This window comes from Phalacrocorax carbo, chromosome 6 (assembly GCF_963921805.1).
Source record: "Phalacrocorax carbo chromosome 6, bPhaCar2.1, whole genome shotgun sequence".
Classification (NCBI taxonomy): Eukaryota; Metazoa; Chordata; class Aves; order Suliformes; family Phalacrocoracidae; genus Phalacrocorax; species Phalacrocorax carbo.
The window spans coordinates 45,797,833-45,825,509 of NC_087518.1; the positions used below are offsets into that span (position 1 = coordinate 45,797,833).

Consider the following 27,677-nt stretch of genomic DNA (forward strand, 5'->3'; position numbering starts at 1 on the left):
ACACAGGGCTGTTCAGGGCAACATCTGACATTTCACTAGAAAAATTACATGGAGATATGCAAGCCTCAAATCATCAAAACCATACCAACAATTTTATGTATCTGTTTTCATTATACAGAAGTCCCCCCCCAAATTATTCAACCATTAACAACCAATCTACTTAATACGAAACTGATTCCTCTAGGCAAAACAGTAGAGGAATGTACCTTTCATTTTTAATTAAACATTACCATTGAAAATTATAATACGTATGGATTTGACTAATTATTATTCTAAATGGTGTTTTGTCCTAGTTTCCTAGGCAATCTCTCCACACCTTTGATATGCCACAACGCACTTCCAATACGCATGTATAAAGCTGTCTACACAGTCCTTTAGAAACAAATAGTCCTGTTTCATTTCAGCTCTACTGAATTAAACAACACTGAAATTACATATAAACCATTAAGGACATTCAAAATCCTGAAGCCTGTGTGATACAAAGTGATTCCAAACCAGGCTGTCCCCAACCTGAACAGAAGGTGCCTTAAAGGCATTTCATCCAGAAAACAATGCGGAGGCACTGGACTTCAGCCTATATCAGACCTTTCTGAAAATTCCTCCCATGCCCTTCTTGACAAGCACCTACTGTTTGCTTACTCTGCTGAATCCAGCGAAACACATTCTTAGGCAGCCAAGTAAATTAGCAACCCAGCATGTCTTCCCATCTCTCTCACTCAGTCTTAAGGCTCCACACACTTAACTCTTCCAGAATATTCAGAACTAGGTTTCCTTTACAGCAAATTGACATACAAACAACACATTTTTGACTACTGTCATGAACATGAGAAGGCTACAGAATGTACATGACTCAGAAACCTCACTCCAAAGTCAGGGAGCCATCTAACCTCAGCAAAGGAAAAAAAATCAGTCATAATCATTTGCTGCTTCTACCTGCCTAAGGGGGAAGGGATTTACCATGGCTTTGGAAAACCTCTTTTAGGAGGAAGGGCTTTACGGTGCTAGGGAGGCAGAGCTGTGAGCCTGGTAGCTCTAACATGATCCTAAAGTGAGGCAGGGGACTAATACCCTTCTTCTAGTTGTTGTGACTGCTCAGTAACTAAGTGTTGCTCTACCCTCATATTAACTAACACTCTCAGAAATGAAAATAGCGCTGCCTGCTACTCCACTCTTCTCCGGCCCATTTACTGTTTAGAATATACAGATTGGTCTCTGCTTGTTTCTTCTGGGGAAGAAGATGGTTGGCCAGGTTCATGAACCACCCCTGAATCCTGACTGTCAGCTTCAGTAGCTGAAATGAAAATGAAGAATAGAAAAAGGTCAGAGTTAAACACAAACAAATAAGCCAAACCCCGCAAAGCCTGTATTTCAGTTTGCATTACACCTGGTATCAATCATATTTCCAGAGGTAGATTCTTGATGCAATACAACTTTTGTCAATCCAGTTTGTTTTTCAACCCAGTTAATTCAACAGTGCTTGACATTAAGTGCTGCAGCTCTCCTGAGATACTGTACTTCAGACAGCAGTTGATTGTTTCAGCCATGCTTAAAGAAATGTAGCAAGAGTGCTTCAAGATGGCAAGTGTTGAAGCTGCACTAGAAGTATGAGGCAGACTCTTGCCCACTTAACCGCAGTGAATCTATGCCATGCCTTTTTAACACTCCTGTGAATTAAAGGCCTTGACAGACTAAATAATCCCTGCTGCAAATCCAACTAGGGATTTTCATTTTATAAAGTATTTACTTGCCAATTCACATGTAAATTTCCCTAATTTCCTCACAGGTGACTTGGGTTTTTGTTTTTCTGCAGCTTGCTCTTTTAGGAAGCCAAGAATCTGCAATCAGACTCTATCCTCAGATGCTGTACTGGCTGTTTTACTGGACATACCTTGTGTTTATTTTGTCAAATCTCCATAACATGACTAGTCAATACTGCATGAAGTTGTGTAACAACATGGACTATACTTCACATAACCGTTGTAAACCTAACTGGCCTCAGTCATTCAACTGCAGTTATCTATTGACTCAAACCTTTCTGGCAGCAGCTTCTAGCCTTGGAAATCTTTTTCAGACGGGACTTGTGTTTTATTTTTATCTGTCTTCATCTCAGATTCCCTTCAGGGCAGAGATCACAGACATTTCTTCTCACCAGCTGTCCCCTGCTAGAGTTCTCTATATCCATTTTCCTGCAACAGTTTTGCCAGAAAGCCCATTTCACCTCAATTCTGGAGGTGCCTCTGGAGGAAGGATGTTCCCAAGTCTCACTGCAGGTTTGAGTCACTTCCTTTCTTGGGAAAAAAGACATGATGCTGTCCTAACGCATCCGTATGCACCCAATGTTACACCTTTTCTCTTTTTTCAAGCATCTTGAATACCAGAATCAAAGAATTACTAGTTTTGCTGTAGCTTTCCTCCACATCTGCATCTTCTGCTGGCAGGCTATTTTGTGTATGACCTCATGCACAAGTATCCCCCCTCACTGGGTCACAATTGCAAATTCCTGCATATCCTGGAGCATAAATGCTATGTAGTGGAATTAATTTGTACTTTTTCCGTATCCCTAAGAAAACTGGATTGTTCTCTGAACAGCACAGTGCGTGATGCATTGTTTCCTATGGCTTTGTGCCTAGGATGTGATTTCCCTAGTGTGTAATAAGGGCTGAGGTCATTAGATGGCACTTTGCTCTTTGGGGGGGGTGTGCCCTCATGATCTCCCTTCTCTATCCAGTTGCCTGTTTCCATGATTGTTTGGCCAGTACAACTTCACTCTACCAATACAGGACTGGATTTCCTCATGCAATACCACTACTTCTCTCATTGTTCCCCGTTTGTCTGCTGCTTCCAGTTCCTTCCCATTACCACACACTCCGGCAGCTCCCTGCAGGTTCCCTGCCACTGCAGAATTCCCCAGATCTTTTGTCCCCTCTGAATCACAAACCCCATTAATCCTCATATGCACTTTCTGGTTTGCCTGCCAGCCCTCAATTTCCTCTCTTCCCCTCAAACTCAGCCCACATTATTTCACCTACAGCACACCAGCATCTCCTATACGCTGCATTAAAGTCCTAATGCCTTTGTCAGTATCTTAAGATAACTATACATTTCTACGATGTCTGTACACCCCACACACTGCCACATTCTTCATATTCCCATTGTCCGCCACATCTCCTGCTTAATTTTCTTTGGCTTTCCAGCCAGACAAGAAGCAGGTATGCTCTGACTGCTCCAAAGATATGTGACCACTGCTGGGCTGACTGGCAGGCGCTTTGTTGTTGGCCAAGGTACACGCACACGTCAGTCAGGAATTGAGTGTAAGCTGACAGCCAGCCAAACACCACGACATGGCTGCAAAAAAACCATTTTGTGGGAGGCATCTGTTTGCCTTGCACATCAATATTGTGCAGGCCTGTGATCACAACAGATATGTTTGGCTGAAAATAACTAATGGATTGAAAAGTTATGAGAGGACTGACATTAACAGAAAATGAGACTGCAAAAGCCTTATGTAGTTGAGAAACCATGCCAAAAAAACCGCAACATAACCATCATCAACATCATTTCAGCTCAGAGGAGACAATTACACTCCTTTGTTTCTCCTCCCTCTTACACAAGAGATTTGTTTTTGTCACTGTGTGATTTTTGTAATCTATTTCACAGCTTAATAATTTTTTTAGTCTCATGTTTGAGAAAAGAGAGAAAGTTTTATCTATTTATCTGCATTTTCAAAAAGAATTTAAAATAAAACTGGCTGTTCACTCATCCAGTGCTAGTGGTTAATTCTCTGAGCAGCTCTACCCTCTTGTGGTCACAGCTAGCTGCAGCCAAATGAAAAACTTGCAAATATAATCACAGATATGCCCACATGAAGGCACAATATATGAGAGAGACTCAAAAGAGAGGGGCACAAAGACTTAACCTATGCCAGAAATTTAAAATCCTGTGAGATTCAGTAAAACAACTTGAGATTTTGAAGATTCAATCTTTCATTTGCAGCAATTAAAATGTAGGATTTTCAGATGTGCAAGAAATTTCATATTGTTCATGCTATGTGTTAGTCCACATTTTTTTTAACATTTTGTCTAAATTGCAAGAGAGCCAAATAATTTTTAAAACATGTCCCGCAAACTAGCTATTTAGAAAAATATTTTCATTTTGAGGACATCAGATGATCATGTTCTCGAATGGCTCTGAGTCCTGGAGCCTCCAACATCTGTGTGCGATTGACGTGCTTGTCAGCTGGAAAGCCCAAGCATGTCAGGCTGCTTTCCCTAAGTCAGCCCTGCCTAGAGATGTACAAGCTGGCAATCTGTCCTGGGACTTCAGGATGTCAGTCCTGGCTCCATCACAGTGATCTGTGAAACCCTGAACACAACTAGAATCAGAGTCTCAAGGCTTCCACCTCTGTAGCTAGGTATTGAAACCAGGTTAATACTGAATCTCCCAGGGCTCACCGCATACTTCCTTACCATGTGCTTCCTTGGTGGTTTCAGCCAACACATTCAGTGAAAGGGGAGGTGGAATGTAATGAATCCCTGGCAGAAAACTTGGTGGGATGAAGGGAGGCACAGGAGTGTAGTACCCTTGATGGAACTCTCCACCTCCATCTGGAATCTGTGGAAACACATCAATCAAAACATCTTCCATCTAAAGACTCTCTCCAGGACACATCTGCAGTGTCAAACAATTTCTGTTTCAATTTTTACCTGTGAATATTACATTTTTTTCCATTTGGTGGCCATATGCTGCCATGTCTGTGCACATGCAAAGCACGTGCATAGTGTAACATGCTGAAACTGACAAGTAACAGCTTCTCAGGCCATGTCTCAGCTGAAACTGACCTTCTAAGGCCTCCTTTTCTGCTCTGATATCACATTAAAGCAGTTGGTTTAAACGAGGAGCAGCTCACCTTCACCACTGACCTGGTGCACTTGCCACCAAACAGGTCTGGAAGTCTTCATGCAACAGAGAGGCAACCTGTGAAAATGCTCCTTGCCACCACCTGCCTGCTAGTTAATTGATTCTCCCCTGAACCCAGTGAAGTGAGTGGCTCTACCTACACTGAGGGGCTGGTGTGCACCAGAGGGTGCCCCACAGCCCTGGTCTTCTGCGATCACCAAACCTGTTAGAGCATGATAAAACTCATTCCACGTGCCAGGAGAGACTTCCATCACTCAGAAACACTAGCATCAGAGAAAAAGGAGCATTTCTCTCTTGGATCTGGCCAGGCACCCTGGTACAGACAGAGCTTGTATGAGATCTTTCCATCTGTTTCAGGACAGTTAAAAATTAAGTTCAAAACTACACAGTGATGGTCTAGACAAGGCGTTTCCCAACCTGTGCCTATCCAAGGCACCAGGACTCACACTGCTGCTAGACACTCTCTTTCTCAATAACCCCTAAAATGTGACAGGGAATTTCTGTGTAAGCATAACAAATATGGTAGTCTTGAGGCAGATCACTCTACCTTAACATGAATCTATGAATTGTACTCAATGCAGACAGAATGGCACACAGCAGCTGGAAATCTGATAACGTGCCAACCGTGGTACAAAAACTGGACACCACCAGTTTAAACCAACATGACTGACAGCACTGAAAGGAACTGGAAGTGCCCACACACACCATTACAACTGACCGGCAATTTAGCATCTGTTTCTTACCATGTCTGTGTGGTCTGAAGGTGTGGGCCCTATGATGCTAACCATCATTTTTAATCTGAAACTTTGGTTAATCACAACAATCTTCCACTGTTTTTGAGAAACCAAATGTCTCAAAACAGAAATATCCAACCACGCTGATTTGCTTCCTTGTGGAAGCTGATTTTCCTGTTCTCTGTGGCTGTGGTGCCTTGGCCAAGCCCTGACACTCTCCCTCCCCATTAGATTTGTCCTGCATGGAAGAAGAGGAAACTCCCAAAGCACATTCTGTGCCATCTATGCTGGCACATGCCCATATTAAGTGTCCAGCTGCCATCATTCCAAAAGGCCATTGCAGATGTTAGCAGGACATATAAGCCCCCAAACACTTCACAAAATCTGGCCCCTTGCAAGTGCATGGGTTTTCTCTTCTGGGTTCAAGTCAGACTATTAACATCACCATTTGCTAATGTTTTCTTCAGCATAATATATCAAAATGCCATGAAGTAACTGATAAGCAGGGTGAATTTTCATGGGTACTTTAACAGCAAGAAGGCAGCTAAAGGTAAAGACAGCAGTATTTCCAGAGGTAATTAGAAGACTACTACTTACTGACACAGAAGCTGCATTTCCTGGCCCATAGTTGCTAGAAATGTGTCGGAAGCCTCTCTGAAGTGATATCCCTGGAGGTGATGGTGCTCCCCTACAGCTTGACTGATTGATGGCAAATCCCATGGGAAACGGGTGGTAAGGATATACCCCAGAACACCCAGGGTACACTTTTGGAGGTTCTCTCTCCAGGTATTCTGGGTTGACCACATATTCTGGAGGAAAAGCAGGGTGAGCTAGGAAACAATTAGAAAACAACAAATGGAACTATCAGTGTAATTCTTTGTAGTTCAGTAGAAGTAGCTGCAGGACCAGATTACACTTTCAAGCAGGATAATCTGGACATTTGCTTTCATGCTTAGTTCCTCATGAATTTGTGATTTTTTAAGGAACTAAGGAAAGATGCAGCAGATGATACTGTAACACAGAATGATTTGCATTCTTTTGTGCCTTGTGCATTGTGAAGCTAGTCCTTATAAAGCACTGCCTGCAGAATCTTATTCTTTCACTACATCACCAACAGCAAAACAACCTATCTTAAGACTTTTAACTCTAGCAGAAATTTTTTTTAAATCTGCATAAATAATAGAGTTCTAACTTTAGTCCTATCTGACATTTCTTAAATTAATTTACAGACAAAGGCTCAATTTTAGAGTCATACACAGGAAATTTTAGATGCAGGAATTGGTTACTTCCTTTGCTTTTTGACTTGTGTCTGGAATCTTATATGGCCTCTCTGAAGTCTTAGAAAAAGAGTAGTTATTTACATATAAATAGGGTTCTTCTTGTCTGCCCATCCTCCTGTTGGTAGAAAAGTGGAAGAATTTGCTTTGAGAATAGGATCAACCTTTGGAGTACTAGATCTATATTCTAGTACTATTATCTTATATTCCCTCTATACCACTATTCTCCATTGAATATAATGGTACTATTTGTTCCTAACCTTTTTTAAAATTGGTCAGCAGGTTAAAAACGTTATTAAGAAAAGGACTGACAGGTGCATGTACAGCTAGTGTAATCTATAAACATTTTTTTTTAAACAAAGCTAAATACAAAAGGGAAGTTATTAACAGATTAGGTGGGAACTAGGGATGTCTGAAATTACTCTTTCCTCTGGGCTTCTCAGAACAGTATTTTGTCTTGCAGGCAGCCAACTCTCCAGAGGCTCAGACTAATGACTACTGCAGTCAACAGGGATTTCTGTAAAATTACTACAGTAAATAGTATGAAGTTACTGTAATAAATAGTAATAAACTAGACAAGTCACATGAAAGACTCTATTAAAGGAATCAATTTAAGAGGTGACAGGCCATACAACTGTCCACCTGCAAAATCTATGGTTTGCTCTTAAATACGAAATGCACTTTTACACCCAGTGATCCCAGCCAAGTTCAGTCTTTGCTACAGGAATTAAGGCCAGAAGGTCTCTTTCTTTTACAGTGCTATCATAAAATGCTTGCTTCAGGCAACTGCAGCAGTAACTTCCCCATTTACCTGCCATCATGGAGTTTTTCAGCATTTTTGTTACTGAAGGCTTGTGCCTGTGAATTTATAAACAGTGAGACAGCACTCAGAGAACATGCAGGAGCAGCTGCAGTGCACAGTGGATCACGGTTTGGTTTCCCTCCCAGGCTAATTTCCCTCTCAGAGAAAACCCACTTGCTCAAGCTTCAACTTTGCAATGAGCAGGAAGGCTGAGCACATTGCTCCAGCTGCTGCAAAGCCACGTGACCCACATGCAAACCTTGCAAAAGGGAAAATAAATGCAGGGCTGCACATTCAACATGCAAGTTGGGTACCTGAGGCAGGGAAGAGGGAAGAGATGGCAGGAATGGCTCTCAGTAGAGCTGGAGCCTGAGGAATTGGGCAGGTGCAAACTGCGCAAGTGGCAGTGTTTGATGGGGGAGGAAGAGGGAGATGAACACCGAAGGAAACACGGTGGGACAGGGGAAGAAACCCTTACCGTAGTCCCAGAAGGGAGGGCCGCTGGGAGGTGGCAGCGGTCCCCTGCATGCCATGCCTTTGCCATTGCTGCCAGTGGGCTGGTTGCCCTTCACCCCTTCATGGCTGCTCTGCTCAGGGCCAACAGCCGCCCCGGTGGCCACCCCAGGGCCTTCACCCAGGGTAGTAGGCCCTGAGTCTGCCCCAGCTGGGGGGTCCGGCATCTGCTGCCTCAGGGCCTTCTGGGCTGCCATGATCTTCTGGCGCTCGGTGATGAGGGCGCACTTGTCGCACAGGCAGAGCTTCCAGCGGCAGTGGCCAGCATGGCCCTTCACCGGCACCACAAAGCCATGGTTACGGCAGCGCGAGCACTTGGGGGTCCGCAGGGCTGCCTTTGCCGCCACTGCTGTCGCCTCCTCAGCCTCCATAGCACACGAGTCCTGGCAAACCACCCTGGCACAATTGGGCTGGCTCGTCTGGGCTCTTATATAGGGCATGGCCACTGCCGTCCCAGCATGTAGCAACCTGGGCAGGCGGGGCAGGAGAGCCCATGGCAGCGGGTGGGGAGTGCCGTGCTCTGGGGAGCATATGGCACAGGAGCTGCCTTGGCCCCACAGGCCTCCCCTCCCTCAGACAGGCGTGGCTCTACCTGCCCACCTCCCCCTGCAGACCCCTGGTGCAGGCTGGAGGCAGACCTTGGCCGTGGGGGCTGGAGGAAGAGAGAGAGCAGGGACTGCATCTGCAAGAGCAGGGGAGAACGTGCCACGCAGTTTAGTACATTTCCCTGTGCTAGTGCATGCAGAAATGGGGAGTTTCGGATGGGCGGGTGTGCATGGGAGAGAAATTAAGTGTCCCTTACAGTACTGCCTTAAGTGATAGTTTTCCTTTTTGGCACTTTAACATCTGCACCCACTTTCATACCTCTCATGCATTTGCTTTTAATATGCACAGGATTTCAGTTCCATTTTGTTTCCAATTTGCAGCATGCTTCTCTTGATCAGGAGGAGTGACTGCCTCAGCAGGAAAAAAACCCACTGTTTCATCATTCTGTTTTTCAAAACAAGGTACTAAGATGAAGGCAGAAAGCGTATGTCTTTCAAAAGACCTGTCTCCTTTTCTCGGAATTCCTTATTCTCTGGAAACAAAGACAGGCTTTCAAGTAGAAATACAGGAATGCTCCAGTTCCAGTATTGCTTAGAAAGCACTTGTTATTTGTTACTGCTCGTAGCTACAAAACCATGGTTTACACAGTAGCCCATTTCCAGCGGCAAACTCTCCACTTTGCTGTGTAAAGCATGACACTGCTGATGTTTCTCACATATGCAACAGCTAATTCTGTTTTAAAATCCTGAGATGCCAATAGTTTCTTCTATTTAAAAAGAACACCACAAAAAATCAACCACCAAGTAGTTGTGAGGTTTTTTACCAATTAGTTTCAAGAGAACCAGGTAACATCTATCTGCTGCTCTGAAGCAATTCTAGTATACAAGAGAGTATGTTTCACAGCAGCCTTGCAAAAGCCCTTCCCTTGGAGCAAACCTTCCTGCAAGACTTGGGTGCACCCCTCAACACCGGGGGCAGGGGGGAGGTGTGTCAAGGCCCCAGCATAGCACGCACTTTAAGAGATTTGGCAACAACCTGATTTGCCTTAGCAGTGAGCAGCCAGCCCCTGTGCCTGCAAGCCCCCAAGGCTTACCCTAGATTCAGGCTTCTTTGCAAAAGACCCAGTAGGGCTTTTCATCTGAGTACTGCAGGTTTCCAGTATGATTTTGTCTCCTGGGGAGATGTTTTCCTAAGTGCAGTACTGGCATACAAGCCCAGACTTGTTCTCAAAAGGAATTCAGACCCAAATCCTCAAATGCGCACAGTCCCTAGACCACCCAGCCCAGCAGCAACCCCAGCCTGCAGATTTTGCTTTCGCAGTTGCAGATGGAGTCTTTGGTAGCTACTTTTTGTGAGGGGCTATCAGTGATGCCTTTGCACCCATGCATTCAGGGACCTGTGCAGTAGCAAGGCCAAAACTGCACAGGCATGTACAAATCCTGCTGGTCATGTAGGAGAGACCACCACAGTGCTTTGTAGAAACTGGGTGCTGGGCAGCATGCACAGCAACTCCTTTTGTGAGCAGGAGGCAGCAAAGCACACGTGCAAATGTAATCAACTCCCGGTCCTCGGATGCAGACCATTTTCCCCAGAAGACTTCTAAAGCACCGTCTAGAAAGCCAGCTTCATGTGCATGGGCAGTGTGCATTGTGGCTAAATATCTTTGAAAATTTGACCTGAAAATGCTACCATTTCTTCCTAGTTCAAAAAGATTCTTGGTTGATACGCCTTCAGTAGAAGCTACTTTTAAATGCAGTCTTGAAGTGCTGCTCACTTGTGTCGGTGCCACAATCATTCTAAACATTGACTCTGTAATAAATATAGACAGATAATATATTCCTAATTTTATGCTCCATATTTTTGCTGTATGTTGAGGATGTGTATATTTAGCTGGAGAATGAAAGAGGATGGATGACACATTTTAAAAAACCGTTTTTATATCTTTCCACAGATATACAATCTGTGTTCATCTGGATACTTAAGCGGTGGAAGAGAAGGGTAGGCCATGTACATTTTCCTCAGTAATTTTGTATTCTGAGTCACATAATACTACTATTTGAGACATTTACTCAAACATACTTAAATTTCTCTCTCTTTGCTCTAGAGAAAGGTATACCAGCCATGGACTGCAACAGTTTCTCCATTAATAAATCATGTCTTTCAAAGTCATGTGGATTTTTCTTTTGAACAATTTTCACCTAAGCATTCAGGATTTATTATACTCTCCACATAGTTTGTTTCAAACATAACTAGACATGCTTTTTATAGGTAGCGAACATTCTATTTCGCTTGTGAGGTTAATATCTATTTCTGCAGACAGTTCAAAGAATTCTACTTATCACACACCATTAGCAAGACCATCCCACAGAGAAGACAGAATAGTTTCAAAATAAATTTTTGGAATGAGATGTAGAATTGTATGCAGATGCAGCTTCATGTCTTATAATTTTCTCCTTTATTTATATATAAAAAAAAATGGGGCATGATAAAGACTCCTTTTCTCTAAAACTTATGCAGTTCAGTCTAGCATTTCATGTAACATATGGTGGGATTGCAACATAAAGTGTGTACAGACAGAGTTCTGTATTAAAATAGCATTTATAAGAATTATTATCTTGCCAGAATGAAAGGAAAGCAACCTGCTGATTTCATGTTATTGAAATCGATAGCAATAATGTCTACTTTTTTCCAACTTCTGAATCATACAAAGTATGTGGTTTTGGCATGCAGTTTGCTTTGTATGTGAAACAGTGAAGGAAAACAATGATTTAGCTAAAAGGGAACAAATCAAAAGACTGTCTGCCTTTAAATAAAATAGCAGAAAACTGCGTTTTGTTTTTTTCCTTCTTCTCAGACTTTCCAGCTAACATTTTACACAGTAAATGGTTTTTGGCAAGGAAATTGTTCTGCTTACATCTGACATTTCACAGAGCAATAGCAACATAATCAGGAAATTTGTTCAGTCTGATATCTCCATTTAAAAATATTTGCAAACTTGGTTCAAAATAAATGTTTTCTTATGCATAACAATCAAGAATATATTTTGAATTTTTAAGATATCACTTACGAAGATAAAATGCTGTCTTCAAAAATTATCTTAGCAGTTTGGAACTGTCCATTATGTACTGCCGTAAGTAATTACATAAAAATTGATATAGTGATAGTATTATTAGCTCTTCTACATTGTAACTGATTAGTCCCATATTTATGGCTATCAGTTTCGGTATCCTCAGCATGAGGACATTTGCCTGCACAGGCAGAACAGCCTAAGGAGGACTAGCCAGGCTTCAGATGCTCCCCACCACTCCATACCCAGCCCCTTTCTGTTACGCAGTCTTAACAAACACCTTGACTCCACCTGTGGATTGGTAACTGATCTGGCATCACTCACTTTTGCATTTACAGTGGCTGCAGTCATATATGCCTCTTCTGTCCATCCACATGGCTAGGAAAACAGGCTTCCTTCCCCTCCTGTCTAGATTAGGACAGTGCAGTATTATTTCCTCTGAACTCCACCTGTGCAATCTTTTCCCACTCTTGCACACTCAGAAGCCTTCAGCAAGGATTGTTCTGGATTATGTCATGCATCCCTTTGCCTTCCTCCCACTTCTCTTTTGCATTGCTTCTCTTCCCTTTGACAAGGGAAGAAACATCCCTTTCATGTTTTTTCCCTGTCATACCTATCAGCTCATGTTCACTGTCAAGATATGGACTCTCATCTTCACCTAGCCCAGAATATCATTTTACTAAGTAGCACTGATAACACACCTTCATGCTTTCTTCTGTAGTCATCCTCATATTTAGAAACTCCTTATAAAAACCATCAAAGCCTTTAAAACATCCTCTGACTGACCTGCATGACAAAATCCCCCTTTCACTGTTGAGCTAACATTAATACATATCCATAATGATATCTGTCACAGAATTGCAAGGTTCAGCTATCTGCTGACATGCTTATGAGGTTGTCTAATGCTGCCCAAAGCAAGCCTACATGACAGTGAATAAAGATCTTTGAGTTGCTTCTGTAGACTGTATTTTCCACCTTTCTAATTACTGTGAAATTCTACTGTAGTAAACTTTTTTTAAATGTGAGGAAAAGTGCAGTATAGAAACAGTTCAGTATGATTAGATCATATCTACGGTAAGGTTTGAATTGTCTAAAATTCGTCTGGATTACACCATTTAAAAAACTGGTTCCAGTGAAGTTGTTAAAGTAATATAAACAGATTTGCCTTTTCAATTCTCTCTCTGTGTCAATTACTTTACTTTAAAATGTTACCTTCAGGAGTTCAAACAGGAATTTAACTGGGGTGGATTTTTTTGTTGTTGTTACTCAAGTTTTAAATGGAGCACAATTAGATGTTCATTTTCATCTGCTGTATCAAAAAGGTGAAACTATTCTATGATCAGAGAAAACTGGATAGAGTTCATAAATAAGTTTAAATCTTAAAAATGTATAAAAGTTATATAAAGCACTCTGGTTTCTTTATCAAACACAGCTAAAATAAAGCTTGAGTGCTTAAAATTGTGGATCTTTGTAATATATAACAAGAAAACTTAGCTCTTAAATATGAACAATAGAGACTTTATTACTATGACTGCTGTTTGTTTATTTTAACAAGATCTTTATTTAAGAGAAAAGCTATAGTAATTAAACTGGGAAGTCTGTGATCTAGTTATTTCTTGAGTACCAGGAAGGCAGGGTGGACCAGGAGCAAAATCAACCCCAGCAAGGAAACAAAACACATATCAGTTCTTATCATGCATTAATATATCTCCCATATAAGCAGGAAATAAAATGTATTAAGGGGAAAAGAGTGTGACTGACATAAATACACACTTGCAGATCCTTTCCCCAAATAAGTGATGGAGTGTTTAAAAATACCTATCTAGAAAAAATGGATAGAAATATTCCCCTAAGAAACTGAATAATTATCCCCTCAGAAGAAATCTTTTTGTTTCTTTAGAAGGTCACCTTAGTAGACATTAATACAGAAGAGAAACTAAAAACCCAAAGAATAGTCCACTCTGTGGCAGCTGCAGGGATGCCTTAGTTACACCACCATTTTACTTTAGTAAGCTCCTAAATTTAGTGGGTTTTAGCCTGGATACCACTAGGCTTGTCAGTCAGTCTTCTGCCTGCAGAAGTAAACACATTTTTAATCCAGAGTCCTCATTCTCCTTCCCCTCAGCTATAGTTCTTGTCATATTCTCTTAGACACAAAAACCACAAGATCACATTTGAATTCTCCTAAACAGCAAAAAAGGGATTTTATGCAGAAACAGTCACGCTCACCACAGTAAGTAGGTGGCCCATTTAGAGTCATCTTTGCTTAGCACCTATTTTGTGCTGAAATTGTCATATTACCTTGTCAGCAAGCCTAAAGCAATGCTAATAGATGGATAAGGCAGGAGACAGCTGAAAGACTACTACAAACATCAAGTGTAATTGCTGTGGGCAGGATTCCATTTGTGATTGTCAACACTGGTATATATCCTACATTTTCTAACTGCATTTCCCCACCTCACATCTGAATTAGATTTTAGAATATCTGATGTAGCTTAAACAATGCAAAATAAATAAAACCAGCTGTTTGCCATAATTTCTTCATCTTCAGCCTGGACTCTTCACAGATACTTCCATGAAGCAAATAAAAAAAATGAAATGACCAAATAGTAGTTACTTATCAGCATAGCACAAAGACTTTCATCAAAATGTTTACCTTGTACAGCAAACGGACAAGAATAGTGATGATTAACCTCTGGCATGCATTCTAGAATAGGTTTCTGGTACTCATACCAATAGCACATCATCTGGTCTTCGGGCACGATTCTGGGAATTGACAGACTCCCAGTGAGGTGATAAAGCTCCTTGCTGGCTCCTTAACCCCGTATGTCAGAGCAAGTGTGGATTGTAGCGGGCAAGAGAAAACAAGCAATAGCATCGATGAATTTGCATTAGCTGATTCCAGCCAGGTATACTGAAGGATGCTGTTCGGAAGCATTCCTTCTCTTCTATGTTATTGCCATAAAATTCTCCTATGGACAATCACAAGACCGTCCTTCCAATGTAGTTGAACCACCTGGATTATGGTCACTATATGTATATGTCTATGTACATATATCTGAGGTATATTTTCACTGGAGAAGACTTCTGCAAATATAAACATAAAAAGACAAGTTGAAAGAATGTCTGCCTGTCTCCAAATTGAGGAAGTAAAGCTGTCTTCCCCTGACAGACTTACCTTCTTGCTATGTTAAGACAACTTGCATTTCTCTGTCTTTCCAACATTAAATGTGTTGATGAGCTACTTCAGCTGGCTCCTGGAACTTAAAAGTCCACTAACGCCACATAGAAAGTAAAAAAATTACATAAAAAAGAAAACTACTGCATTGATAGGGCATCCTCCTTTTCTACCTCTTTGATGCAGCAAATTAAAAAAGGAGAGACTTATTCAACAGTGGACAGCAAATCACCTGTGGCAGCAGAGATTATGGACAAAGAAGACATGAAAGTAGCAAAGGGCTGACCACCAGCTTTGACAGATATAATAAGAGGATGCTGGTTTGAAGCCATACTAAAGCATTTTCACTGTGGAAGCGAGAGGGAAACCAGAGAAGCACATTTTCTTGGCATTTCACACGTTATGATCATAAAATCAAACTCTCTTTCATCACAATAAATGGAACTATTTGCAAGATAAGTGTTTAAGATGCATAAAAATAACAGAATCAGACCATAGGTTGCTAGCAGTATTTCCTTTGAACCTAAAACAAAACTGATTTTAAGTCAGGAAAGTTTAGTTTGATCAGCTCCAGAAAACAAACAGAAAATGACACCAAATCATCTCTTCAGTTTCCCTGAAGCTGTGGGACCTAACTGTCACAAAAGATTGCCTTTTGCTGCAGGGTTGTGCTGTTGGAAAGCTTGCCCTACACAGCAGTGGCTCCTCTGGGCAGTTCCCTCTTTAGCTTTCTCCTCTCCTCAGCAGCAGGCTATTCCTCAGGGTGACTGCTCTGCTCTGAGACCCAGCTCCTCCGAAACACCGTGCTTTGGGAGTCATGAATGCACTCTGTTTCTCAACAACAGCAGGAAGAAATGAAAGGGCAGTTGAATGCCCAGCAGCAGACCATACGGCCTTCATCCTTCTAGTATACAGATGTAATGTAGCTGCTTGAAACCTTTCAGACTTACACTTGTTCCCCATGCCTGTTATATACATACGAAATAAAATAAAATACAAGGTCAGCAGTGGTGGGAAGTCATCACTACATGATGGCTGATGGTGAGCAATGACCCCTGTTAATGATCCCTAGGTTCCACTGAACAACAGCAGTCCTATGTCTTTCTACATATGTATCCTCATCTTTAAAATAACAGCACCAGCTGTTTTTTATATAAAATAAAATAGAAAAGAAAAGAAAAGAAAGGAAAAGAAAAGAAAAGAAAAGAAAAGAAAAGAAAAGAAAAGAAAAGAAAAGAAAAGAAAAGAAAAGAAAAGAAAAGAAAAGAAAAGAAAAGAAAAGAAAAGAAAAGAAAAGAAAAGAAAAGAAAAGAAAAGAAAAGAAAAGAGAAAAGAAAAGAAAAGAAAAGAAAAGAAAAGAAAAGAAAAGAAAAGAAAAGAAAAGAAAAGAAAAGAAAAGAAAAGAAAAGAAAAGAAAAGAAAAGAAAAGAAAAGAAAAGAAAGGAAAAGAAAGGAAAAGAAAGGAAAAGAAAAGAAAAGAAAAGAAAAGAAAAGAAAAGAAAAGAAAAGAAAAGAAAAGAAAAGAAAAGAAAAGAAAAGAAAAGAAAAGAAAAGAAAAGAAAAGAAAAGAAAAGAAAAGAAAAGAAAAAACTGCTTCCACTGCACATTTAAACTGAGGACAGGAGTTGCATTTCTGGAAGGAGCTGAGGTACACCTGCTTTGACATATCAGTGAAATAACCCAGGCACAAGGAGTGTATTTCATGCCCAGTGTCCCATTTGGGCATAATGTGATGCAGGGTATGCTGAGATCCTCCTCAGGCTTTCTCAGCCTCTACCACCAGAAATGTCTTCATTCCTGAAAGATAGTTTGCTTTCAAAGTAGATTGAGTGCACAGGTTTCACACTGCTCAGTTCACACAGATGTGAACTTACACATGACTGTTGTCTTAAAGTTTATTAGGATTCTAGGCTCTTAACATATGACTGCTATTTTACATGGACAATGAATCTGAAAATGTCAAACTGGAACGTGAGTGGTCCTGATTAAAGTATGTATCTATGCAGTTTGTTGAAATTGCATATTTACAGTATTTATATTTTATTTTAGCATTCTTTGCCTCAGAACTCATACAAAACCAATCAAGTTTGGTATTTTTTGAGCCCACTGTATTCTTAAAGATTGAACTGTTAATGATAGTTACTGTTATTTGCAGTTGGCAGAAATGTTCACAGAATATTTACTGGAAGACATCCAAAGGTTTCCTTGCTCTTTCATAGAAAATCTGTACATGTCTGTACTATACAAATTTGTACTGTATTTTAAATGATTAACCAGGGATAGAAGACTAGTTATAACATATGTACTAATTAGTCATAATATCTATTTCTTAAAAAAATGAAGCTTTATAAAAGAACAAATTAAAACCAATACCATTAATTTTCTTTAATAAAGGAATAAGGCAACATCTTAATTGAAATAAAGTATTTTTGTACATTCTTCGTTCAGATGAGTCCCAGTCACTACACATATCTCAATCCTCCTTTTCCAAAGTGTTATATTTTAAGTGTTACAGTTTTAAAAACAATAGTTAAAAAGCAAATACAAACATCATTATCTATAGGAAATCTTATCTATACAAGTTTCCATTACTGTAAAAGTTAGAGATTATCATAAATATTTGTGTTGAGAGAGTAAGTAAAGTAGAATATACATATTTATCGGTGACTACACAGGGCCAATAATTAGGCAACCATCCTTCCAAAATTATACATTTTAGCCTTGATTTATTGGTTACATTATCATGACAGTGATCTACCCAACAGTCTTGTGATTCAAAATGGTGAATTGGTGAATATTATAGATTGGTACTGACTTGATAATAAGCTGGGGGAAAGAAGCTGAACTATCTTCATTACCTCAGTAAGACAAGCTTTCCTATTTTTATAGCAGTCTTCCACCTGTCCTAGCAGTCAAACATGGGGAGCAATAATGAATATTTGACATGAGATTTCAGGAATGCCTTGTACAGTGGTATTAATATTTTCATATATCTATTAGCAATACCAAACCTAGAACATTTTAGGATTTTGTTTAGCTTTTCCACAGATGTCTTCACAGTGGTGACTCATAGGTAGCCTGTGTTCAACTAATGTGTCTCTTCCTTTTTTGGTTTCCAAGTGCTGAGCTTCTGCTACTGGTTTTTCATGCATACATTATATGCTGTTAAATTTCATTCAATTTCTGTTATTCAGTTGCCACAGTATCTATTTCTCTCCTATATGAGCCTTTAATCCTCTTCTGTGTTAGTAATATCTCTGTGTTTGCTTTCAGCAAAATTTCATTAGCATACTCTTTTTGTGCCACAGTCATTATTGGACATATTAAGTAAGACAGATTCCAGTACTGATCCTTTAAGAATTACAGTAATACCCTTCCTCCAGACAACAGTTCCTCTTGTAGCTCAACCAGGGGTTTTTCCTGCTCTAGCATTTTATTCACAGCTTACTTTACAGAAGCCTAATAGATAGTATCTACAGCACTTTCTACTGATTAAAACAGTGATTTTATTCAACAGAAATATATTCACTGAACTGGCTTTATCTTTAGTAGGCTTAGGTTGCATTTTGTCCCATTTTCCATTTATGTCTACTTACATGGATGTTTTTCTTAAAAACACCTTCTAGAGCCTTGAATATTGTTGAGGTTACTCTCATGTTTTCTGGTTGTCCTTTTTTCCCCTTTCTGAAATACAGGCAAGAGGTTTGCTTTTCAGAAGTGATATGCTACCAATTGGTAGCTTTATTAAAAATCCTTGCTGCTGGACATGTAATTTCATGTGCCAGTTCTTTCAGAACCCAGGGATGGAGATTATCCTGTCCCTCCAATTTCAGCGCTTTAAGCTCTTTGAGTTTTTCTTATACTTCACTTGTGATAATTTCCATTTCTATATACTCATTCCATTTACATATTACATTTCTCATTTCTGGATAGTTAATCTGTAAGTGCCTGGCAAAAGCAATTCTTATTAGGATTTATTTTCATAATAAAGGTCCTTTGATAAATCACAGCTCCGTGTTATTAGGCTTTGCCACAATAAATTTTAAAAACTGTAGTTTTGGGGTTTGTGTGAGTTTTTACAGCCAATTCTATATATAAACTTTACTGTGAAAGGAAAGTTACATATCCATAGTGCTATGACAATGTTACTACTATCAGACCATGCACTGTTTAGAATACAAATACATCTGAAAATAGCTGGATTTCTGAAGTGCAAATGGCAGAACTGAACAGAAAGCACTGCAATTAAATGACTTGCAGGATTAGGGATTTCAGTCTCATATCAGACTATTTTATTCAGAAGCATCCACCGCATCCCTCTGAGCTCCACAGGACAGAGTTAGGTTTTTTGGGAATTACAAAACTTCACAGACTATAGTTTAGGATTGTGGGTGGCTTCTCCTGAGCTAAAGTGAGGTACTTCCCAGGGTAGGGTGAGTTCCTGTGGGCTGTTTAGGAACCAGTTATAGTTACTCTGAGGGTTTTCCAGGGTAAGTAAGGCTCATCAGAATCACTGAGCTAGGGCTGTGGATCAGGACAGTATATTTTTTAGCAATTTGTCTTAACAGATGAACGGTTGATAAACAGTCTGTTTCTTTTGTATTTGTCATATGATAACTAACTTCCACCTTGAGCTACCTGGATACTAGCACTAGATACTCAGAAAGCGGGTGTGCGCAAATGGCTACTCCACCAGCCTTGGGTTATCAGAGAACCTGATGTAAAGAAACTCACGTAAAGAAAAAATGAAATACAGGCCTTATGAGGAGATGCTGGGATATCCTATTTGTTTGGGGTTTTTTTCCTCAAATTGTGCCTGTATCTGATTTTCTGTGTGCAAATTATTGAGTAGCTATAATGGCACATAAAAAGTTTAAGCCCTGTATAACCGGAAAATAAGGAAAAATTGCAAGACTATGTTGCCTTGAAGAAAATTATACATAAGTCTCGAAGTAAGATCTGAAGAAATTGGATTAAAGAAAAAAAATTATTATTAATTTTCTCTGTGCACTTGTGTATGAAAAATGACAAAGCAGTGTCTCCCTTTACGCTCATTTCCATTATGAAAGTGGGGTTCACAGGGAGAAAAGCATGAGAACAAAAAGGTGAAGAACAGAGTATATGGTGAAGAAAGACAGACCAGAAATGGAATGAATGAGGAATAATTTAGAAAGAAAATGTATACCTGAGAAAAAAATGGGAGAGAGGGAATGAATGTATGCAGGAGCAGAAAAAAGAATGGAGGTTAGGTTTATAGAATTAAGTGAAAATGAGAGACATTGTGCTCAGGGTTTTCAGCTTGATTTTGATCAGTCCTACAGTAGACGATTAATAGATAAATAAAATTTATGTTGGGCACTGAAGGAGGAGGGGATTTATAATTTCTTTATGCTCATAATAAGCCTCCAGAATATATCACTATATTGTTAATAAAAGTTACTATAAATTATCCTAATTAATTTGGCAGAAAGCCTTTGCATTCATCACATGGAATTGTATAACAATACAAGCATTTTAGCAACTCATGAAACAATAGACTTGTTGCTCAGAAGGAACTGCCTTCTAAAGCATGTTACCTGGTGTTCAAAACAGAGCAATCATCAATGTAATGCTATATAACAGTCCCGGTGCTGTTGATACTTACACATGCAATTTAGGCAGTATTAAACTATGCAGAAGCAAGGATAAACTTCTTCCAATGAAGATTCGAAGTTTGAACTGGTTGCTATGCATCTCTTTCAGCAAAGAATATTGGAAGCAAAAATAAGTAAAGATTAAATCTGGCCTTATTTATGATGATTTTAGACTGACATAATGCAGAAGAGCCTGCTCTGACTTTTCACCAGAGTATAAAAAAAAAAGCTCTGCTTAATTTAATGAAATTATGCTAAATTGATATCAGTATAGTCAACATCAAAGAAAAACTCATAAAAGAATCATACCAGTGTGTTTTTCCAGCAGGGCAGAATCTGGCTCACAGATGTTCATGTGCAGGCAGATGGCGTGCATACGTAATACATGTACAGGACAGAAATTCAGGCATATACAATGACTGTTAAAAGCATAATTGGATTTCCCAGAAGACTTAAAAGGAGCATTTCAGTATATACTCAGCTATTTTTTCAAAACTTTGGTGCCCCACTAAATCTTTTCAGATATCAGAGTGACTTGACTGTAAAGACAAGGAACATCCTGAACTGTGGTATTTTCTGAAAAACAAGCCTCTTTCTATGTAAACATGGAACTAGGGCATAGATTACCTGGAGATTTTAGTCAAAATGCTGTGGAGGGGGGAAACCACAAGGGCAGTTGACTCCCTCTCAAATTCAGCCCCACAAAATCACCTGGGGCAAGCACAGCTCCTGCCTTTCATGTCGCTGCTTCACTGCACTGCTTGGATCCCCTCACCCTCTGATGTTCTGTGTCTGAACAATGAAAGACTATAAAAACAAATACAGTATTTCCATTTAAAGAAAGGACTATAGACTATAAGATACTATATAGTAGCTATAAGTCTTATATTACAGATAATATAAGATTTACACAGACTACAAGCACTGCAGCAGCAGAAAGCTCTGCCTACAGCCTTGTGCCTGCCTCACAGTGCTCCTTCCCTGCCCTGCACCGCAGCTGCCATTTTGCTATTCAGAAGGAGGTGTGATGGTGGAGCACCCCCCCACAGCCCTCCGCTGAGTCTCCCTGGCATCTAGGGGCTGGTGTGTTCCTCAGGGCAAGGCAAGGGAGATTTTCATGGCAGCTTTGTCGCTCATGTGTGGGTTGGGATTGCTCAGCCATTCCTGCATGCCTGCCATTCCTGGTGACTTGGCAGGACCCTCCTTGCTCCCAGTCCTGCCCCAGCATCACAGCAAAGGGGCTGAGGCAGGAAAAATAACATGACCACCTCAGTGGGAACATGGAGCCCAGTGCTGCAGCTAGGGAGAATAGCTGTGTGCAGCACCTGAAGTGAAAAATTCCCATGAAGAGAGGAAGAAATAGAAAAAAAGACATGAAAAAAATGGGGTAGCTAAAGTGGGCATTGCATGGTGGGCAGCTGTTATTCACCCTCCTGTCTTTAGGCCTTGTGTCTCTGCCCTGTGCAGCTGGGGCAAGAGAAGAGCACCGAGGGCCTCTCCAGCATGTCAAGCAGCAGCTGCCACTGCTGGATATCCGTGCAGGAAGCATGAGCCCATCTTTCATGGAGGTGCTGCCCCAGGGGAAGCACAACATGGCCATCCCTGAGGTGGCAAGAGAAGTGCTCTCACCAGCCTGGCAGATGGTGCAGGGCAGCAGCGTGCAGGAGGAGCAGGCACACCACTGGGAGGATCCCAGCCCTTAGGGAGAAGCCGCTGAGGAAAATGTTAGGTTTCTTAACTAAGGAGGAGTTGTTTTGTTGCTCTTCTGGCATCACAAGGGTCTCAGGTGCAGCTAAGAACTTGGCACTGTCATAGCACCTGCTATTTTTATGCTACCTGGGGTTGTGGCAGCAGCTGCTGGCCCCTGTGGCTTGTTCTGACTGAAACTCAGGCAAAAATGAGAGTGGAAAAGTGGGCTAAACCTGGGGGATTATATTATCTTAAAAAAATAATTCTCCTAGAGCCCTCTACTCTGCAGTCCTTCCTTGGGCCAGGAGGCTGCTTCAGCCTCCTTAGCCTGGCACTGCAAACTTTATGTGCTGAGGTTATAAAATCTGCCTCTATGAGAATAAAAGGGCAGGGGCAGGAGGGCAGCAAGGTCTAACAAGGTCTGGCACCATTAGCCCTGCTCAGGAGCCCGGGCACTGACAGTTTCATCCACAGCATTGTCGGATTTTGTTTGCCAGCCAGGGCCCTCCCTGGTTGGAGCTGATGTGCTGCCACTTGCTGTCTCTTAAAACTCATGACAAAATTTTGCTATTGTGGGTAGATCTAGATAAAGAATTCATTAAATGGGTTTTGGAGGGGGGGTGTTTTTTCAACGGGGTACTGTTTCTAGAAATTAAAATTAAACTAGACAGTTCTGTCAAGAAAATGTTATAAGCTTCTGCTAGATCCTATTCCTTTATGCCAGGCATTTATGCTTTGTTTCTGTCACAGTGGCAGGTGGAAGTTTCATATGGATAAAAGTAGTCTTGGAAAGGACTAATTAGCAGGATATTATGGATTAGGTAGGTGTTCCCTGGGCAAGAACAGAACTAAAGCAAAACTCCTGAGAAGAAAGAAAAGGCTGCAGTGATTAATTTGGCCTACTGCTGGTTCGGTTCTTAGTGGCCTATAAAGTCAACACAGCTTTTTGTGTTTACTGTGCATCAGTCATATTAATAAAGAAAAATGTAAATGTACAATACATTTGGAACAAATCGAGTTGAAAGCACTGTTTCAGGAAGTTCAGCCATGTCCAGAAAAAAACTGCTGCATTGTGCATGCATAGTCTATGCACATGGCCCTGGTTTTCAGAGTACAGTACAGATGCCAGAGGGGCCTTTGATTTGCTGGGTTCTTGTGACAGTTGAAAATCATCTAGGTAATGTCATTATTGATAGCAAAGGAAACGTTCTTAAATTGCTTTTCAGAGAGGATAAAACACATAATTATACAGTTTTCAGACTTCTTTTTAATTATATGGGCTCTACTTTTTATATTTTGCTTGAGCCCCTGGATGTCTTTGTCTGTATAAACAGACAATATGATTTTAATTAATAGCAAGTAAAGACCTCAGGATAGAAATAGAATCCTACAAAAAGATTTCTGTTGTGCTTTATTATATTAAAAAAATCTCCGAAGGAGACTTCTAATGTCCTAGTTTTTCTCTTTGAATATTCTTATTCTTCTGGGTGGAATCCAGTTTGGACAGAGGTTAGTGAACATGATGCCTGGCTGGGTCATTTTGCTGGCAGGTGTAACTGCACTTGCCTGCAGTGTTCTTTCTCTTCGTTGGAAAAATGGTGTATTTTTGACCCTGCACACCCCTTTTTTTCCTCTGTTACCAGCAGGATGTGTGCAGTGCTAGCACAGCCAGAGTAGTTCCAGAGATTTTCCTGCAGTGAATTCCTCATGAAACTCAGAGTCTAGCAGGGCAGCGCAGGCTATGGAGTGAAGTGTTGCTGCTCTTTCCTCTTTATGTACAGCACTGATACATATTCCTTTCTGGAGACCACTCTTACTCTGTGAGCTGTGTTTAGGATGGCAAAAGACTAAGTACATTTGGGCACTTTGCTTCATGTAAAACTATGGGAGCACAAGCAACTGACTTGCAAAATGAAGCAGCTCTCAGAACTTCTATAATCAGTGGTAGATGCCAGGTCAGGGAGATGCAAGTCACATCTCATCCATCCCATCTCAAGAACAGGGAGACAACTGGATAAATTTAGCCTCAAATCTCAATATACATACAAAGCTCCTGTCTCTATGCAGTTAATTTTATCAAAATTGTTTGTTCTGCCTGCATTTTTCCCAGTGTTTGAAATTTCAGATGCAATCTATTTCCAAATGCCCTGTTATTCTTCATACAGGTTTAATTTTCCTTGGACTCTCTGTAAGCAATCTGTTATATCTTATTTGAAAAAAAACAATTCCGTTCTTTTTAAAGACAGCTGGCATTAAACCTGTTTTGATTGCTTTTCATGCTGAATACCCAAGATGATGGCTTGAGTAACTTTTGTTTTCTAGAACAGAGTGCTGAATATCTTTTATGCAAATAATAACGGACCACAGAACAATGATTTAACTCTGATATATCTTACTTAGTCCTGCTGAAGTGAAGATGGAACTGTCTGAGTAAAATATTATGAAAAGATACTTTGCTTTTTACAGAAAAAGGATCTTTTTGTATTCATTTTCTAAAGGTGCATGACAGTATGTGACGTACATTATTTCAATTCTAATGTGCTCAGTCTGTGCAGTGCTTTTCTCTAACTCGGGGTGGGGTGGTAGGGGTGGTGGTGCTAGCCCAGGAAAAGGTTGCCTTCATCCCAGAACCCGGGACAAAAACAAGTCATTATTTTCTGAATTAGCTCCCTGTGTTATCCGGGAAAGTAGCTTTACAGGTGTGACTAACAGTATGGCGCTGGGAGGTGTATGACCTGGGCACATGCCATTGGGGGACAGAGAGTGCTTGTGCTGACACTGCAGAGATTGATGCTTGTCAAACTACAGTGCGAGTTAGCTGCGGCAATGAAGTAGAACGTAGATATAGCCCTGCTATAGGCACCAGCAGTTCTCAGACTTGTTTATTTGGCCCTTCTTACAGTGGCATTTACCTTGGTTTGAAACGGAGCTAAGGTCTGTCTGAAAGCTGAGTGGGTTTGTAATATGTTGTGCCACCTTCGAATCGGTAGATGGAGCTCCAAGATAAATCGTTCTAGCCCTGAAGCATTGTAATCAATTAAACATACAGCTATTCAGAGATGACAGTAATTACAGGACTAAATTATGTCCTTAAATAATCACTAGGGATTTATACATCTTATTCTAAAAAACTTATCATACATACATAGAGGTTTGTTAGAGAGAGAAAAAAAATCATTCTGTGCCTCTCTGCCAGATCTCTCCGGTGCCTTTCCAAGCGTTTAGAAGACTCTGAATGATAGCTAGTCATACATATACTCTTGGCTTCGTGCTTTTTCTTCAACAGCCTAGTACAGTCTAGTTTCTAGAAACCTACTTATGATAATGTGCTTTAATTTTCATCCTCTTAAATTCATTGCATTTTTTCCCATGTAATATGAACAGTTAGTACTGACTTCTCCATTTTACCATTTTGGCCCTTGGTATCCCAAATTATGGTCTATATTTAGGGCTATAATCATTGTTCAAAAATCTGACCCTCAACTTTAGTGCATTTTTCATTATTCTTCAAATTGTCTTCGACCTCTACTGTTCATATATTTGCTAATTGTTCCCACTGTTTAAATACATCACTGAGAACTTCAGGAAGTAGAGACTGCTGACTACCTGATAAAAAAATGCTTTGAATAAAATTGAAGAATCATCAACAATAAGAATTACCCCCTTAAACTGCAGTGTCTATAAAAGGTGCAGTTTTCCTATAATATTTTTATTGTGGCAGCACTAAGATAAAATGTTAGAACACAAGTAAATGGTCTTAAAGTTCTAATAAAATGACTGAGGATATGATAGAAATGACAATTTGTTTTTTGGGAATTTGAGCTTCAGTAAAATAATTGTCAGAGGGATACAAACTAATTAGAACATAGCAAGAAGATTGTTGTGCAGCTTCTTTCTGGGTAAGTGAAACTGGGAAGGGTTAGGAGGTTATAAGAACAGGCCCAGCTATTTGGAGATGAAAGACAAGATAAGGATTGGCTGTTGTAGGAAACCTGGATTAGGTCTGAATTAACATCCTGTTGTTCACAGTGTGGGATGGGAAATGCTGCTAGTTTTGTCTTGTATTTGGCAGTCTGATAACTTCATGAAGTGCCAGTGAAGCCAGGATTACTATACCAATATACTGAGACTCTGGCTGCATCCTGTTAGTTAAATAAATATGTATTTGCTTCTTCTGATGTGTAAGAAATCCACAGAGAAGCATTAGCATTATTATATATTAATGTAAAATTAAATTAATAGTGATGTGTACTAATAGGCTGGGCTTTGAACTTTGGCTGCAACAGGGAAGATTTCTTACTTGTTCTTCCAACTCAGATAGAGGGATAGTAACCTTCAGGCATGTGATGGAAAGATGCTGGGACGTAGCATTGTGAATCCTAGGGCCATGAATTGTTGGAGATGATGAATCACACACCTTGGGGACCTGGTTCCATCTTCACTTAGATTTTCCCAGGGCTGCACCTTACACCGCATTCCAGTTTACCTTCCTGTACCCTCAGAGAATGAAACCCAGCTCTGTGAGAAGAGCAGATTGACAGTGAAAACGATCAGACACAGATTTATTGTTAAAGTTTCTTGGAAAGGGCATTCATTACAGCTAGAGTACACACCTGACAGTGTAAGTTGAGATAATGTTTCCTCCCATGGAAGCAATGCTGAGATGCACAGGACAGAACCTCTCACTTAGCTCCCTGTGCCACCATGCCGCAGGCCCTGCTGCAGGCTAGCAGGAAAATGCAGATCTGTAGCCTTCCGTGAGTCTCTGCTGTAAAATGGCTTTACAGGACCAGCTCCCTCCCCTTCTACTGACCTTGGAGGATGCTGGGGAGTCTGTGCATATAAAGAGCTGGGCATAAGCTATGTTCGCTAGAGCTTTGCAGCAGAAATTTTCTATGAGGTTCTGTAGAGTTCCCCTGCTGTGACCTCCTTGCAATATTTATGAAAATATTTGGCTAAGCTTGTGAGCCCCTGTAAATCCCCAAGAGATCTGCATGCAGGATTTCCATTGATGCTACTCGCAGTTAACTTTCACCAGAATCCCTGAGTATCCAAAAAAAAAAAAAAAGTCCTCAAAGGGGAAGCCTTTAAAAAAGGAAATTAATTAGGTGGAAAAAGTAAAGCACCTTCTGCTGTTTGAAAATTCAATTCCATATAACTGTAACCCTTGGTACTCAGAGCAGCAACTTTAATCAGAACTATGGCTGATATTTTAGCTATGTTTTCTACTGCGATCCAGGTTTGCTATTAAAACCCACTCTTCCATTATGTCTTGGAGGAGAGATGGCTCTGTTGGGAATAACACAAAACATGTATATTGA

The 27,677-nt window shown here is 40.5% G+C and overlaps 1 protein-coding gene across 1 annotated transcript; it reads right to left on the bottom strand.

Annotated features, from left to right (window-relative positions):
- Window positions 1-1,121: 1,121 nt before the first annotated feature.
- Window positions 1,122-10,437, bottom strand: DMRTB1 (DMRT like family B with proline rich C-terminal 1). The gene is made up of 5 exons (XM_009500553.2): window positions 10,370-10,437; window positions 8,209-8,810; window positions 6,249-6,481; window positions 4,467-4,611; window positions 1,122-1,291 (listed from the first exon to the last, which is right to left on the bottom strand). The coding sequence occupies exons 1-5, from the start codon at window positions 10,435-10,437 to the stop codon at window positions 1,185-1,187; spliced, it is 1,155 nt and encodes a 384-aa protein (XP_009498848.2). The 3' UTR covers window positions 1,122-1,184.
- Window positions 10,438-27,677: the final 17,240 nt, after the last annotated feature.